The sequence below is a fragment of the Phasianus colchicus genome, chromosome 8 (genome assembly GCF_987193195.1).
Source record: "Phasianus colchicus chromosome 8, bPhaCol1.hap1.1, whole genome shotgun sequence".
Lineage (NCBI taxonomy): Eukaryota > Metazoa > Chordata > Aves > Galliformes > Phasianidae > Phasianus > Phasianus colchicus.
Genome location: NC_143443.1, coordinates 9,779,150 through 9,796,351, shown reverse-complemented (window position 1 = coordinate 9,796,351; position 17,202 = coordinate 9,779,150). Strand labels below are relative to the sequence as shown.

General features: G+C 43.9%; 1 protein-coding gene across 2 annotated transcripts in view; it reads right to left on the bottom strand.

Annotated features, from left to right (window-relative positions):
• Window positions 1–15,618, bottom strand: part of REEP3 (receptor accessory protein 3) — a 37,236-nt gene extending 21,618 nt beyond the window's left edge. The window contains exons 1-3 of one of the 2 annotated variants that reach the window (XM_090144860.1): window positions 15,510–15,590; window positions 2,628–2,771; window positions 121–193 (exon numbers count right to left, since the gene is read on the bottom strand). In XM_090144860.1, the coding sequence (XP_090000986.1) occupies window positions 121–180 (60 nt within the window). In that variant the 5' untranslated portion in view covers window positions 181–193; window positions 2,628–2,771; window positions 15,510–15,590. Of the gene's footprint in view, window positions 1–120; window positions 194–2,627; window positions 2,772–15,509 lie in introns of both variants that reach the window. The other variant, XM_031602840.2, reaches the window with a different exon arrangement.
• Window positions 15,619–17,202: the final 1,584 nt, after the last annotated feature.

Genomic DNA, 17,202 nt, shown 5'->3' with positions numbered 1-17,202 from the left:
TCTACTGCCGATATGATCAAACCAAACTTCCATAATTTATTGCACTACATAATGAAAATGTCTGTTTTATCTCAGCAGAGGCATCTAATTAATTAAGCAATTAAAAGCAGCGTGACTTACATATTCCTTCACATTTTTTGTCTTCACAGCTTTGTATGAATAATATGCAGGATACAGCATCCCAAACACCAGCCTATCAGAAAATAAGAAGAATTTTCAGAATTAGTTGGATCATACACAGCAAAGCAATAGCAATACACCAGAGCAATCTAACTTATTAATGAAAACACCATTCCCTCATTTGAAACAAAAAAAATCAGTGTTACAGTTTGCTTGGAGGGATTCCCGCAATACATAAGAACAAAGTGACACCAACAGAAAAGCCCTTGCCTGAAGACAGCAGTTCTGTGAGACCACCTGCAGGAGATAAGCCAGAACAAGTACTTCTGCCCATTATCAGATGAGCAGGAGACTCTTCAAACGCACTTCTAACAAAATGAGTTCCGCTATTTGAGTTTCTTTTGTTAGAACTTTTCAAAACCAACATCTGGACACACAGGCAAGTGGGAATTAATTCAGTTTTGCTTAGACAGCCAGTTTCTACTAAAATTCCTCAAAGTGCAGAAAGCAGAGTGAGAAGGTGCTATCCAATCCACGGTGAGAGCAGGATCAGAGGAAAAGATCTGCTGTAACAGAAGTTTGTTTTTACACAGAGGTTTTACTAAAAATATTGCCCACAAACTGGAGGAACTGTTCGTTACGATAAATTGAGCAGCAGTAGTTGCCATCCCCTTGAAAGAGCTCCATGCCCCTCTTTCACCCGCTTATCACTGTGTAAAGCCAGGCACCTGCCCGCCTTTAGTACCAATGGCCTAAAGCAGCAGCTACAGCAAAGTCTATGACACCACTGCAACACTGCTTACCACTTGCTGAGGATGGCTGTGTGCGGGAGAAATTCACCCTTCTAGGGATACCCAGCAATCTCAGAACTTAAACTTCTTAAAGCCACACAAAGAAAGATGCATCACATGGGATCTTAAAGGGCCCATCTGAATGATGTATGTTTTACATTCAAATGGTCAATATTTACCCAAGTAAATAATCAACTAATATGTAAATGTTTTGTAGCTTTAAATAACCAGTACTATTAGGAGTACAAAACAAAAAGTAGCAGTGTTTTTTGGTGGTTTTTTTTTTGTTTTGTTTTTGTTTTAATAGAAAAGGTCCCAGAGCCTTCACCTTCTGCAGCACACTAACAGCAAAGACTGCCACAGCTTTCCCAGTATACATGGCACCGGCATGTGGTTGAGAGTTTGATGCATTTGATATTGGGTCAAAATGCCCTAAATGTTTTTCTGACTAAGAGAAGATCAACATCGGTCCAAAAAATCCTCAGTGAACTCCAACACAAGATACAGAAGCAAAAGGAACACTAGACCTGACACCCTTGGTTTGGATCAATTCTTCCTCTCTTCTTTGTCCCTGTGGAATACTCCATTCAGCAACCCATCAGCTCTAATGGTGCTCACCTTTCCTGCTCCTTAGGGCTGAAACTAGAACCATCAATCACCAGAGATAAAGGAAAGCCTCATTAATCCAATATTGTAACAGTGACTTCATAAGCATGGAAATTTCTTTGAATAGCAAGGACACAAAAGAGGTTTGTGAACATCATAACCACTGCTAACTGTCAGGTGGCTTCATAACTACGTGCCAGTGGTTACTGGTCACCGAAGCACCTCACAATCGTCAAAACAGTCCAAAGTTATTTATATGGCTGTTCACAGACTGCACATGCAAGTTTCTTCCTGCAAAGCATACAATAGAGAAACAATCTCCATCCTTTACTGAATAGACTTTTGTTCCACAGTTTTCCATTCAATCTACTGTCAATTAATACTGCTGTTACTTTAAAAGCTTAGTTTTAATTTTAAATTCAAACAGCAACTTTTTCCAGTCGTAACATCCTTGAAAGTTTGCTAGATCATCTGATATAACATGACTTCTTTTTGAGAGCACTGCCTTGGGAACAACTGTTCTTGAAGTAGCAGTAAGAAGATGACAAAGCTCAGCTACAGAACAAATCAAGTGAAAAACAGAACGGCACCCAGCACAACACAGATGTGACAAAGGCAGCTGGTTTTCCCCACCTAGCAGATCTTTATTCCAGCGAACTCAGTTCTGCCCTCACTCTATAAATTATAGATTAGTGCAGAGCCAAGGGTAAGGCTGCTCACTGCAGCTGACTGAAGATCTGCAGAAGGGAATCCACACTACTGACAGATCTACGACAGCAGAGCATTTCCTGTTCACACCAATACCCCAAACACCTCAGAGTTGTTAGCAGTACCCACTGTCACACATTATAAGCACATTCTTCCGCTGCTATTTTTACAGTAACTACACAACGCATTTGAAGGATGTACCGACTAGCCCAAAGCTTTTCAAACATAAAAGCTTGAGTGTTATTTTTAAAACCTACTTTGTACTTCACAGTGTACCTTAGCACACTGCACTAATGTAGCAAACAAGAACAAAGCCAGCTTCCACAGATGGAAACAGATTTTAGCTGAATGTGATATCATTTGCTTTATTTCTCCAGTAGATGTAGGGGCAATCCTGCTTACCAATGTGATTTCTCTGCCAATCATACACCTAGCTCCTTCTGTTTCCCAGCTGCACTCAGCAGCCAGTGCAGCACTCCTCCTTCGGTACAGCCACCTCCTCCGTGGACATTCTGCTCACTCCAAGAGAGATGTTTCTTAAACATACTATGAGATGGAAATCAAAACACAAAGTAAAAAAACCCACTAAACTAGAAAGGACCAGCTGAGCCTCGAAAACCCAGAATAATGCATTTGTGTATCGATATGACTATTAAAACACACATTACCTGTGTCATCACATAATCAATAGTACTACACTTAAATAGCATTATCACACACAACTGTTAGAAACAGTAATTTCTGAAGTGAAGCAGCAGTACTCACATCTGGCCAATTAATGAGATATTGGCCACAGAACACATTCAGCCAGGTAAGTAAACAACACTCGTTTTCAGGTTTGTATATAACGCAAATAACTATTTTTAGACATATTCTATATTTATACAATGCTATGAAAGCCTCCGAGTCTCTCAGAAATACAGCTTGCATCGACACTCTCAAAACACAAAGCCATTAAATCAACAGCATACTTACAACCTAAATCTACTGGCATCGCCAAAGGACTGCCAGAAGCACTGGACGGTGTCTGGAATTTTATCCTTTTGTTTCCCTGAAATGCAGATACAAAGGCCACAAGTATTCCCTGATAGTACAAGCTGTTCAGGACGCTCAGTCAATCTAAGATACTCTGGGGACAATATCATTTGCTATGCTTGCCCTAACAAGTTTGATAACAGATGAGAGCGATTTGCCCACCCACTGACAGGTTGACAGACTTGGCACAGACTGATAGGGAACCAAACATTCGTTAATGTGTGCATTTACATTACTAATACGCAGCTACATCCTGAGCAATCACTTGACAGCATTTGTCAGGTTGGAGAACAAAGAAACAAATCTACCCTGTCTGCACAAAATCATGGAGGTGAATATGAATACCTGACACACTTACTTACTTTGCTGACATCATCCAGGTTCCCATCCCAATAGCAGTCTTTCACTGTGATTTACAACAGGAGCTTTGTAAGAGCAGGTAATACATGGAAATACCTGCTAGAGGTAACACAGATGACTCCTAGGTGTGTGTGTGTGTTATCAAAGCCTTAACTATACTGCAATATCTGTGCATGAACTTGTATATAATAAGCACTACGTACAATTACTGTTTCGGGCCTTGTTTAGATGGTTTAGCTTAAGCAAGATTCCTTTTGAAAGGGAAGCTTGCTAGTGGAAACTAAACAGCAGAATGAAATTCAGTCTGAAGAATGGTACTGGAGTTTTTGGCTGTCTGGTTTTGAACTTAAAAAAAGAAATATATGGTCATACCCATTAACAAATATCTCGGGTTTTGATCAGCACACATTGGAAAAGCAATAACTCACTTGCTCAGACTATGTGTTATTCATGTACTTACAAGTCTCCTCTGTAAAAAGGACTCATCTTTTTTTGGGGGGGGCGGGGGGGAGAGGAGGCTGTAATGCATAAAAGATGATAAGCTCTGAAATAAGTTGTAACTGTTAAACATCTCATGATCAGATCAACATGAAGCATAACGAGTGCTTGCAAGAACCCTGTTAAAGGGAAAAAAGCTGAAGAGAAAATAAGACCCTGAGTCACGCCTCACTGGCACTCCCCACCCTGAGGATTACACCTTGGTATCAAGTCCCACACTAAGCCAGCTGCTACCTTGGCTTTTTGTGTTCACACAAACAAAAGCTCAGCCCAACATTTTCATCCTGAGTGCTTTTGAAAGGCACTACACTGAACAAAGACCTTCTCTCTCAACACCTGACAAAATTTAGTTGCATTTTGCTATTGGTCAACATTTCAGATATGCAACACTAGCCATAACAATCTACATTTAAAGAGTACCTATCCAAGTAATTACAAAAAACAGCCTTAGACAAAAATGGGACAGGGGAACATAAGGATGAACTCCTGAACTTCTCACCGAGTGCTACTTTTGCTTCCCCCCACCTCTCTGTCCTCATGCAAGTATGCTCCTATGTATAATAATCATTACAAGAAGTCTGAAAGAAGACAAAGCATAAATATATATTAGAAAAGACATCTCCCATAAAGGATGTTCTGTACTGGAATCTTACTCATGGCCAAGATACACCAGTAAGATCGACTGCCTATTTGCATAGGCTTGCCAGCTTTCTCTCTGAGAGAACAAGACTTAGATGCCAAGAAAGTACTGCTATCTTTAATCAACTTGTTTGTTATGCAGTGAAATTTCTTTTCGAGTCCGAAATGAAGATCTGCCCTTCTATGCCACCATTAAATATTATTTTAATACCTTCTTTTAAGAATCCCCATAGTTGAAAGCGCTAGAAACTCTCACAATATTTTCTAGGTTGCCTGTTACTCATTCTATTTGCTACTACAAAGCTCTAGACAACAATATATAATCAGACAAGTCTTAATCAATAGTTAACTCAATACCCACACACATATTAGATAAGCTAGCTCCTTCAGGGTGAATCAACTTTGAATTTCCAGCTCAGCCTACATACAGTTTGCAGCCTACTGGGCCTGTTCAGCCAGCCAGCAACGCACCCAGATGCAAGTGCCCCAGGTCCCACTCTCAGCAATGAACTTGCCGTATATTCATTGTATCAGCCTTCTCATAAGGCCCTTTGGAGGTATGAACACTGTACCAACTCCCAAAGCAAGGCTACACTCTTTTACCAGGTCATCATGGACCCTGTAACATGAAGAAGCAGCATCACTACACGTATAACACAGCTCTCTCAGGATTTCTCTTTTGTAAGGGCATTACCTGTACGTAAATCCTATAAAGCAACTCACCTCTTGTCACAGGTATAAGCCTGGAGAAACCATCACCATTGAAAAGAAACCTCCCAAATCCTCTTCAAAACAGTCAAAAACAACAACAAAAAAAAACCTCAGCAGTATGGAAAATTCTAACAAGCTAGTACTGGAAAGCACACAGAAAATGCAGTAGGAATAGAAATTGTTACATAAGTCTTAGCCATTCCTCTGCATGCCTACCTATTAGTGGATGTAACACGTGCTTGACTTCTACTGTAATAAGTGTCCTGAATATCCCTGCACTGTTTCCTGTTTACATACTAAAATCAGCCACGTATACACAGCAGTCAGCAGGTGATCTCATAGCTTCCAAGCAACCAAAACAAGATTCTAACATTCCCACGTGATTCATCTCTAGAATCTCCACATGATAAAGAACCAACACTGAAGGCCTGCAACACCAAGTGATAATCTGTAAAATCTTTGACTTAACTCCTCATTCAAGAGCAGAATTTCATCCCTGCTGGAGAAGTACCAATTCCCAAAGCTGCTCACACTTACTCAAACTTCAGATAAACTATCTTCCTTCATATCTTAATACTCTCTGAAGTCTCTCATTGCTGAGACTGTTTGCCACTAGAAGTCAAGCATTCATGGCCTCTGAGCAGCCACCTGCAGCATCAGACAGGAACGAGACTGAACACCAAGAACTAACCAACAATTATCAATGGTTACATCTACTTCCCATACAGCCATTGAGAACCTGGCATGTCTCTGGTCAAAGTAGAAGACACATCCTTGAACCAAACCATACTTTTCATTATCAGCAAGGACTGATGGACGGATTGAAGGTGTCACTTAGAAGAGACCAGTTGATCTGCTTCGTTTTGTTACTTCTTTCGTTGCTTGTTTGTTTTCTTTTTACAAGAAAAAAGAAAAAAAAATCAAACTCACTCAAGTTTTCCACAAGTATTTTCTATGTTCAGCACATGCCTCAATAAGATTATCCCACAGAGCAGATGAGCAAGAAAACAATTGAGACTGTAAATATTTCGAGGTTCAGTGAGGAAAGCTGATGCCTATGCAGATGTACAAAGAAACAGCCACGTACCATAAGATCTAATTCACAAGAGTATATTTTAAAAGAGTTTATATAATCATGGCAAAGTTGACAAAGAAACAAACTAACGAGCTTGCTTGCTTTTGAAACAGTTCTTTACATTTACTACCTTTGGAGGATCATTCTGTTTTCACAAGCAATGTGATCCTGTCAATTTAGGATACTTCTGATGAGCTCCTAAGACACATCATTAGTTTCGTGCAGATGAAGTGTTGAACAGAAGTAACACAAATACCACAAATTCCAGAGTGAGGCATTCAATTTTAATCAAGAAGCTTAAAATTATATATGCTTTTAACATTTAACTTCTTGGCTCTGGTAATTTGAAGTCAAGAACAACTACCTGGCTCTCCCATTTACCTTCTGCTAATATTAGCTTTACTCAGTGTCTTCAAAATATTATTCAAGGCTCCTACAATTTAAATAGACCTTAATTTATGTGTAGGAACATTAAGTCCTTTATATTGAGGCCAGACCTTGCAAACACCTTCCATTTCAATTTAATTTGCACACCGAAAACTTGTTCAGTAGAGTAACTTGAACCAATTCACATCAAGTCAGCAGCCACTTCTTTTCAGAGGTTTCATGCCACAGAAGTTTCTGAAACATGCAAAAAACAGTCAGATGTTTGGAGAGGCAAGGATGTATCAGAATAAAACAAATACTATCACCTTAGCACTGCCAGCTGCAGGTTTTTAAACACATTTAATGCTCTTAAATTTCAGATCTTAGAGATCTCAAAGATCCTCATGCTGGCAAAACGATAACATTCAGGTTTACATAATGAAGATGTTCTTCTAGCCAGTACAAAATGGTAACTGACACAGTGAGACATCACAGCTGAACAGAGCCACACTATGGCAAGGAACAAAGTTCTGCAGTTGACAGAAACAAAAGCAAATGCTGTGAAAAACACAAACACCAGGAAAACTCGGGAAGAATGAAAACCAAGCAATTAAAAAAAAAACATTATCATTACAGCAACTCCATTGAATGTTTAAAGCAGCCTCACTATAACATATCTAATATCCAAAGCAAGATAATTCACTACTTTGTGGCAGTAATCCTTTCTGATTGATGGGATAGAGACATTTTTGGTCATCTGGAGTTGTTTTTAAAGTTTTAACTTGGGCTTATTTACCCCAAGTTATGTTCTCTTCAAGATCAAGCTATGGAAGACATCACAGAAATCCTGTGTAATATTACATAGTGTGTGCGTTCCAGTCTCAGCTGCACCAGATGAGGAGAAATTCTTTGTACCGAAGTCTTTAAGTACCTTTTATCCATCATCTCAGGAGCTGCATAAGGAAAAATGTGACTTAGCGTCCAACATGAGCTATGGAAGTCCAGCAACAGAGTACCTCTAATATCATTGCTACCCATCGCACTGGAGTTTTACCCTCCTGGCCTCTGCCTCAACGTCACCTACAGCCTAGGCACAATCCCTCCAATACCACAGGATGATACGTAGTTAAAAAAAAAAAAACAACTTTGCTTTTCACCTGATGTTGGTCAGCTAGAAACTTTGGAGAATCTCACTGCTTTTAGAATTGCACATCAGCCACAGCTCTCTGCTGCAGCAGAATGTCTTCTCTCAGCATTTTTGGAGCACAACCAACATCAGAATTACCAGTTATAGGAAGCTAACATTTACAATAGGAGAGGTCTCGACTAAAAATTCCTTCTACTTTTTCCAAGATAAACCACATTTCATTTCTAAGCCACGTAGAAATGAAAGACAAACCAGACCGCATGTAGCCATACTGAGTCTGGTTGCTTGGCTTTAAATAGGAAAGCACGGTTCATAATCTAAAGGCTCAGAAAGCACAAATTTAATCGTTGTACATCTTATAACCCATGGAGGCTGATGCAGAACAGCCTAAAGGCCAAGCTTCTACAAAGAAAACCCTAAAAAAAAAAAAAGAAAGAAAAATACATTTCAGCACAGAAAAGTGATGCAGCCACACAACACCAGCTACTGAAATACAACAAGCCTTATTTCTTCCTCACATGACTATTTTTTGCTTTTGATCATCACTATTTACATCTCAATTTTTGCCTTAAGGTTTCTGATTTCCAAACAGTTCTGCTAATGATAAAGACCCAAAATAGCATTTCTGAAGCCTCTTAGAGCATTAAAAAAAAAACAAACTTCCCCATTGTACATAGGAAAAGGATTCTTCTATGAAATTTGTATTTGGCAGATACCACTGAGATAACATCTGGACTTGAGGAAGTGTGTGTACTTTGGAATGTCAATTACAGCTTGTGCTTAGAAAAACTCTGAGTACAGTGCTAGACACCAAGTCATGAACTGACAATATGCTGGATCTCTAACAAACTGCAGCCCTATCCATAACTCAACATCAGAAATGCCACGCTGAGAAGCAACTTCCCTCCCTTCTGAACCTCATTCTTCAGAGATTCATTCAATAAAGCAGGAGAGGACCGAGAGGGTGGAAGCGGCTGCTGTGCAACCACACGTGCACACATACAAATGCAAGGTGCTGTTGGGGCAAGTCCCAGGTCTTCAAGACTATTATTATTATTATTAATATTATTATTGAAAAACAGCTTCCAGGGATAATTCTATATGTTGAATTGTGAAACCAGTGCTGTTTAAACTGCATCTACAGTAAGCCAGTGATAGCTAAAGCAGTCACTAAAAATACGTGTTTCTGTGGACATACTGTATTCTACGTGAACCTTTAGCTGTTCACTGCTGAAAAATGTGAATAGGTCAGCTCCATCCATGGCTTCTAAAGCAACCTACTTGTAAATATGCTTAATTTGAGTAGCACTAAGCATGCTTTTAGACATAGGGGAAACCATGTGCTCCAAAACAGAGCCCTAGTGTGGAAAGAAAGTTAGCAGATAAAGGTGAGTAATAAGAGCACAGTAACAATTTGTTTTTCTTTAACAATTAGAGCTTAAGGTAATGACATTACCAAAACCAATCAAGATCTCCCTAAGCTAGAGAGCACTTTCATTATTCTCCTTTCCGTGCTTTTGATCAATGCACTGAGAAGGGAGCTGGGAAGAGGAAATAACAAAACCAGATTGCAGCTGGAAGACACAAGGACAGACTGTTTTCCAGTGTTCCCTTCCAGCAGTGCAAGTCCCAACAGCTTTATTAGCAAAAGAAAGCAAAACATTATGTCAGACTTCTCACTTCAGGAAAAGTGCAGATCCTTGCATTTTTACACCGAGTTAAAGGCTTTTGAAAGAAGTTGCATCATGCTGGTTTTGAGCATCAAATACAAGTTCCAGCAGTCTTTGGGACACTGAACAATATTTTCAAGATGATAACACAAGGACAGTATTCCTCTAAGTAAACCTACCTCCATATCAATGTTTGCAGAGTGCCATAAAGCACACAGAAAACTAAGTCCCACCCCATTATTTTGTCAGTGACAAACTGCAGTAGGAACTATCTGAGGCTCAGGATGCAGCTAACCTCCACGGGGAGTTACAGCTGTTGTGTTAGAGCATCTCAGCACATTGGTTACCAAGTTTAAAGCCACACTGATCAGCAAAAGCTTGGCAGTCAATCTTTCCTACCTACATCATTGTACAACTTGCCTCATTCGTCCTGCAGTCAATTACTACAATTTAATCGGGCAAGCCTTTAAAACGTGAGAGATTCACCCCACAAAGATCATACGGCTCTCTGCTTTTTGTTCTCTAAATACCTAGATGGGCTAAAGAAGGCGCTTCCATTCAACAGTGGATGTTTTGAAGTTTCAAAAACAGAACAAAGAGGACCAATAATCCCAGAAAAAGCTGCTTTGCACATTAAAGATGAGAAGAGAGATTTTTGCATGCCGTGTTTTTAATTTTTTTTTTTTTTTAAAGATTTTCTTACAAAGGTTAAAAGCACTAAGCCAAAGCAGTTTTTATTTTATTTAGATATCAGGATTCCATTTGGGACTTTCCCCAGAGATGTCCTTATAAGTGTCTATCAGGACACAGCTCTACATACAAAATAACCAACAATTGGTTACAGTACAAAGGCACATCTACGCTGAGCACATCTTGAGATGCTGAGATACACTCTGACAAAGCAGAAGTGGGTTTGCAGAAGGTATGACAGTAGAGGTTGTTTGTTTAATCAGAAATGCCCTCCTGTGCCAGAGCACGCAGTTCTTGGTATTCCTTTATCTACAGCACATAGAACACAGATGTGGATTTCAGCACGTTTTGTAACAGAGCACACGCCAAGACAATTAAGTAAGAATGTCAGACTCTGCAGTACGCCCCTGGTTGTGCTCCATCTGTTTCAGAGAGCTTTAGTTCACCAGACCGCCCTGGGCTACGAGTGCTGACCACGCATGCTCTGCATCTGCAGAACACCATAAACACGGGAAAGAAAAGAGCAGCTGGACTGCATAGCAAACATGGACACAAGGAGAGGCGTGTCAGGCAGGCAGTGGGCACACTCATTTCTGACTCTGTCAGATCCAGTCATCCTGCACTGCAGGAGCTCACAGAGTAAGTGTTGCAAGTCAAGCTTAGCCAGCAGACGCTTTTTACTGAACATATGGGTTACTGAACTGCAAAGCTGAACCACGGATAGAAGTATTTTAATGACTGCATTGCTCAATTATGTAAATGACTTTAAGCCTTCAATAGACAGGACAATATACTTAGTCCCTTGACGTATATATAGTTACAGATCTCCAATTACAAAACTTAAGAGCCTTTAAAATTTGGGAAGCCTTGTTTAATGAGAGCAGCTGCACCACTACTACTGTAACTAGACTCACCACAAGAACCAATAATCAGCAACATGTAAGTGAAGGATGTGAACACAGAGCATGCTTTAACCCGCCTGGCAATATGCTTACACCTAAACCAGTGCCATTTTCTTCCTGCAACTTTCAATTCTCAGCATGGCATTTACATGGCACATAGCAACTACGTGACAGAAGTTAGAGCTGGTGCACGTCAGTGGAACTAAGCCAAGATGATCCTCTCTAAAGCACACTTCAGCTGACAAAACAACCTGAATTGTCCCGTGGCCACACAGCTTGGGGCCTCTCTGAAAAGCTGAGGATGGGGGAAGGGTGAAAGGATGGCTCCTCCCAGCAACATGCCAGTTAGATGCTTAAGGATAGCATCAAGTGTCAAGGATAATCGGCACATGATGACTGACTCTTCAGTTCTGTGGGAAGACAGCTATTTCAATGCCCCTCTCCATCTCACTCACCGTGACACCTTCTCCTCTCCCCCACAGGTGCAGCTGCAATTTATGTGTCTTTACAATGGAAGCACATTCCGGGTCCAACAGCACTCAACATTCTTCAGGCTTCAGCTGGAAGCATCCAACCACAACAAGAGAAGGCTACAAACAGCTGAAAGAACTCTCCCACAAAGGGCCATTCTGACTTGAAGGCCAGGCTGCATTACAGCTATTACTTCCACACACCACATCAGCAGTACTGTTACACTCAATTCCATCGATGAACAATGGCTTTTTTCAAGCAACGCATTTGACAGTGTTTTGATTAGCAAACAAGAACAAAAGTTTTTTTGCACCTGTTTTTAGTAAAAACCTTTATAATTCAAGAGCAAGATATAATCCAGGCTTACAAAACATACACGCTTACATGGAAACTGTAAGGAAACAAACAGTTCTAATGCACAAAGCAGCAAAAGCTGAGAGACTAATGCTACTCCCCATCTCCAGGTCAGCTCCCATGTGCCCCAGACAATCTTCATCCAGCTTCATGTAGCTGCAGCTATAGCCTAGTTCCACAGCTATGGAACGCTTGCTGAAAGTTTTATTCATGCACCCTTGTTCTTTGCAAGGCTCTAAGATGGGAGTGGGGACTAGGTATAGATAGAAAAAAAAAGCAGCTACAAATACCTCAGAAATATACTTTCTCCTGCAGACCGCTACAGCTCACCCTTCCAATAGCTGAGACTTTCAAACAACCTTTCTGGAAGGAAAACATGCTTAAATACAGGGGTAGAGTGAGCACCGCAAAGCAACACAGATGGGGCAACTTCCATTTTTATGTGAGGAGGGGGGAAAAGTTAACAGATTACAACAGGCAGTCTGCTTTAACAGATTGCAAGAACAAAATGGCCATCTCCTTTTTATTTAGGATGCACAACATCTTTGCTTGGCACAAGAAAATAGTCTGATCTCATCCATACCAGGCTGTGACTGACAAGTACTCAGTGTGTTTACTACTAAATACACTGTCAAATACACTGTCTCAGCAACTGATGTGTACACAATTGCTCAGACCCTATAAATGAGAAGAACGAGCGATCAAAGCAGATTAGTCAGGCACGGGCTATGAGATAACAAGACAACCAGCCACAAATTTAAAAATTCTCACCATTAGAGACTGAGTACTTGAAAAGTTTTCTGAGACTCCGAAACAAATTACCACCTTTTTCTTGGCTTCTTGGAAGTGCAAAGAAGGAAAAAAAGAAGGAAAAATGTTGCAGTAATCCTTCTTAAAACTGTTGCAATAGCCAGAGTGGAATTACTAACAACCTATACTTACTTTAAACAGCACTCCATAAACCTTAAAATGAAAAGGTATTCTAATTATGTGCTTCAAGTCTTCCGCTTCTCAACAGAAAAGAAGATACACAACCAGTACAATGTATTTCACAAGTCTGCATGCTGAAGTATTTAAAGAAAGAAAGCAAAATTGTTCATTAAAGCAAAGTTTTGCCAAAGAACGCAAAGCAACGAGTTTTAACCACTCCCTGCTGATGACTATTCAAGCCAATTCGCATGCAATTAAGAATTCTAATTCTCTACTACCTCCATTCCCTAGTTCCTTCAAGCTTTAACCAAATTATTTTAAGCTGATGAACTCCAAATTACAAGTTCTCAGACTGAATCAGAAGTCAGTTTGCTTGGGAAGTGCACGCCAGGACAAGTCCTCTTGCATGAAAATTCAGAGGGCACTGCAACACACCTACAAATGCATACTTTGCTGGCTTTTTTTTTTTTTTTTTTACTTTGAAAAAGAGAAGGTCGGTCAGAAAAGGAGGACTGCGTTGCAGCTAGACCAACTGTTGCTCCACTAGTGAAGACAACAGATCTTCCTGAAAGAGGATAATAGAGCTTTTTGGACTTACTATGGACAGCACAGAATCTGCACGGCTCTCATGTACAAAAGAAAGACATCAAACAAAAATGGAACTGATACGGTAAATAGGAAAAAGCCTCAGATCATAGTACCTACGTACTGGTTAAAAGTACTTTCATCTTCCTTACAGGCTTTATTGAAAAGGTAGCATACGTCTAACCAACTGGTGATGCACTAGTCAGAGAAATAGCCACTGGAATAGTCTGGAAAGTTATCAGGAAGCAAAACAAATCAAGAAGAGGAAGACGGTATAATGGATATTGAGAAAAAGAGGGCAAGGAGGACAGTCTGAAGACTACTTGATTAAAAACATCTTATGTTGTACCATGTCTATCTCCATGCTACCTCTCACCTTCCCTTTCTATGTGAATTTTACTTTATTAAGTTAAACAACAGTTTCCAAGCTATGCAAGTGTTCTCCTGGATGCACTGAACTTCCTACCCAGGAATCCGAGCACTGGCAAGGTTTAAGTCCCACGGCTGGGAAACAAGAACACAAGAAGGTGAAGAGGATTCATAAATAGTATCAAAGACTCCCTTTTTAGCAAAAAAATAATGAGCACACAGAAGTGAGTCAGCAACAGCAAGCAGAAAACCAAACTGAGTAATGCACTGTCCTTTATTGCAATAGAACTGTGCACTGGAGCAGCTATCACCTTAAATGCCTGTGATATTGGTCAGACCCACAGAGGACTTAATCCTCAAAACACAGGCACACTGGTTAGTAGCTAATTTCAAAGGAGAGGGAAGGAGAGGGGAAACCAGCACAAGCAACTGAACAACAACCTTGATTGGAAATAGAGGTGCCCAGCACTATCAATATTTCCTTTCCAGCCAATGCAGTTTAAAACGTGGTTAAAAACAAAATTCTCTGGTTGGTGTTTCTATATAACCAAGCAGGAACTGGTTCAACAGCTAGTTTGACTTGCAGAAAGCACGGGCATGCATCTTCCCTCTACTGCCCACGGGAAGACCACACGGGCAGAGTGGCAGCAATTCTTCCCACAGCCAACATCATCCTTTTCCAGCCCCGAGACACACGGCTCTGTTTAGCCATTCCGGCCATCTGACAGGTCTCACGGAGGGCGGCAGGACAGGAGAAGGATGAGGGACTGTTACTTGTGTAGGTTGCCACAGCATACAAGTGTACTTTGCCCGAGAAGACATCTGACAGCACGTCAAGTCTCGAGCTGAAATGACACCAGGCAGCTTCAGGGAGCCGTTCGTCACCAACAAACTGAGGAAATCCTGTTTATCGGCCCCTGCTCCAGGTCACGACTCCTGCCGGCGCTCACCCCGGCACTGTGTGTGCAGGACCGGCTCATCAGCCCGGCAACAAGTCACGGCGCAGCACAATCTTCGCTCGAGCGACGCGGCAAGCACCGGGCCAGCTCCGACAGAGCCGCCACACGCCGCCGCCAGTTACCAACCCGCCTCACGGCTTCACTCGCACGCACCTACGAGCGGCGCTCCCCACGCACCGCGGCGGCCGACCGCTCCCGGCCCGAGGGGCGGCCCGCACCCGCCGCAAGGAGCTCCGGGGCCCCGCGCGCCGCCGCCGCCAGCTGCGCGCCACTCCCTCCGCCTCGCTCCGCCAAGGGCCGCGGACGGAAGCGGCGCTCCGCGCTGCCGCAGGCGGGGGGGGTTCGGCGCGGCCGCTCCGAGCCGGCGGAAGACGCGGCGCCGCGGCGGCCCCGCGCGGCTCCCGGCCGCCCCCGCCCCACCACCGCGGCAGCCCGGGGGCCGACGAGGTCCGCCCCCCTCCGCGGGAAGCCCCAGAACGGGACGGGACGGACGCACGCGGCGCCGCCCGCTCCCGGCACTCACACGACGGCCCGCGAGATCATCCAGGACACCATCGCGGCGGCCGCGGCGGCGGCGCGTCCCCTCGGCGAGCCGGGCCCGAATGGCCGCGCGCCGCGCCGCCCCTCCCCTCGCGCCACTCCCCTCCGCTCCCCTCCCGCCGCCGGAGCCCGGCGGCACCGCGCACGCGCACCGTGCCGGCCGAGGCCGGGCGCCGAGGTGTTTCCCGCGGCCCGCCCTCGGCCCGGGGGCAGCGCTGAGGGGCGCGGTGACGGCCCGCCGCTCCGCCTGCCGCTGCCCCCTGTAGGGGCCGGGCTGCCCGCGGCCCCCGAGGTTGGTGCGGTAACGCGCCGTGCGCTGGCGTCACTCGCTGTGAGCGCGGCCGTAAAGCGCCGCCTGATTTTAGACCGAAAATCGAAGACGCCCTTTGCTCAACGGTCGTCGTGCTGATGCACGAGGAGATAGGAGCAGGTACAATTTAATTTGATCGGGGAGGAACGCAACACGGCGCCTTTCTCCCCTTCTCATCTCTTCCCTTGGGACCGCTCGAGCTGCACAGCCGTAGCCGCGCGCTCCCTCGGGTTCCCTCGCTGTGCCCCGGTCAGGGTGCAGCGCCTCGGGCTGAGCCCTGCGCACGCACGGCACGGCTGTGCGTGCCGGCATCCGGCCGAGCCGCGTCGTGAGCCTGCCTGCTTCCGCGGCTCTGTCCTCAACAACAGCGTAGAAATGCTCAGTGCCAAAGGCTGCGTAAGGACGCGTCCTCATACGGGTCGCACAGGCTGCTGCCTGCAGCTCATCCAAAGCTGGTGATGGCACAGGTGACTGGGAGGACGGGAGACACGTCTGCAGCTCGAAAAGTAAATGGTATCCCGGGTTCCATCAGAAGAGGGGTGGCCAACAGGGACAGGGAGGTGATTGTTCCCCTCTACTCTGCTTTTGTGAGGCCCCATCTGGAGTACTGTGTCCAGCTCTGCAGCCCCCAGTACAAGAAAGACACAAAGCTGTTGGAGAGGGTCCAGAGGAGAGCCACAAAGATGATCAGGGGACTGGAGCACCTCCCCTATGAGGACAGGCTGAGGGAGCTGGGCTTGTTCAGCCTGGAGAAAAGAAGGCTGCGGGGTGACCTCATTGCAGCCTTTCAGTACCTAAAGGGAGCCTACAAACAGGAGGGGAATCAACTCTTTGAAAGGGTAGATAACTGCAGGACAAGGGGAAATGGTTTTAAGTTGAGGGAGGGGAGCTTTAGGTTGGATGTCAGGAGGAAATTCTTTACAGAGAGAGTGGTGAGGTACTGGAACAGCTGCCCAGAGAGGTTGTGGATGCCCCGTCCCTGGAGGTGTTCAAGGCCAGGCTGGATGGGGTCCTGGGCAGCTTGGTGTAGTATTAAATGGGGAGGTTGGTGGCCCTGCATGTGGCAGGGGGGTTGGAGATTCGTGATCCTTGAGGTCTCTTCCAACCCTGGCCATTCTGTGATTCTGTCTGGGAAGGACTGCTGTCTGTGTGCCCAGTTCTTTCCCTTGTCACCGTGGCTGTCTGAGGCAGGATGCCTGGCAGGACAGTTGTCAGCCCAGAAACCTTGATGAGCTTGTGGGCTAGCAGGTCTCACCTGCCAGGAACATGTGGGTGAAGCTGGGTGCTTCATGGTACGTTAGCTCTATAAAACGTCTGCAGTGATAATACAGTTTTCTTACCATATAGGGAGTAGGAATGGCTTACT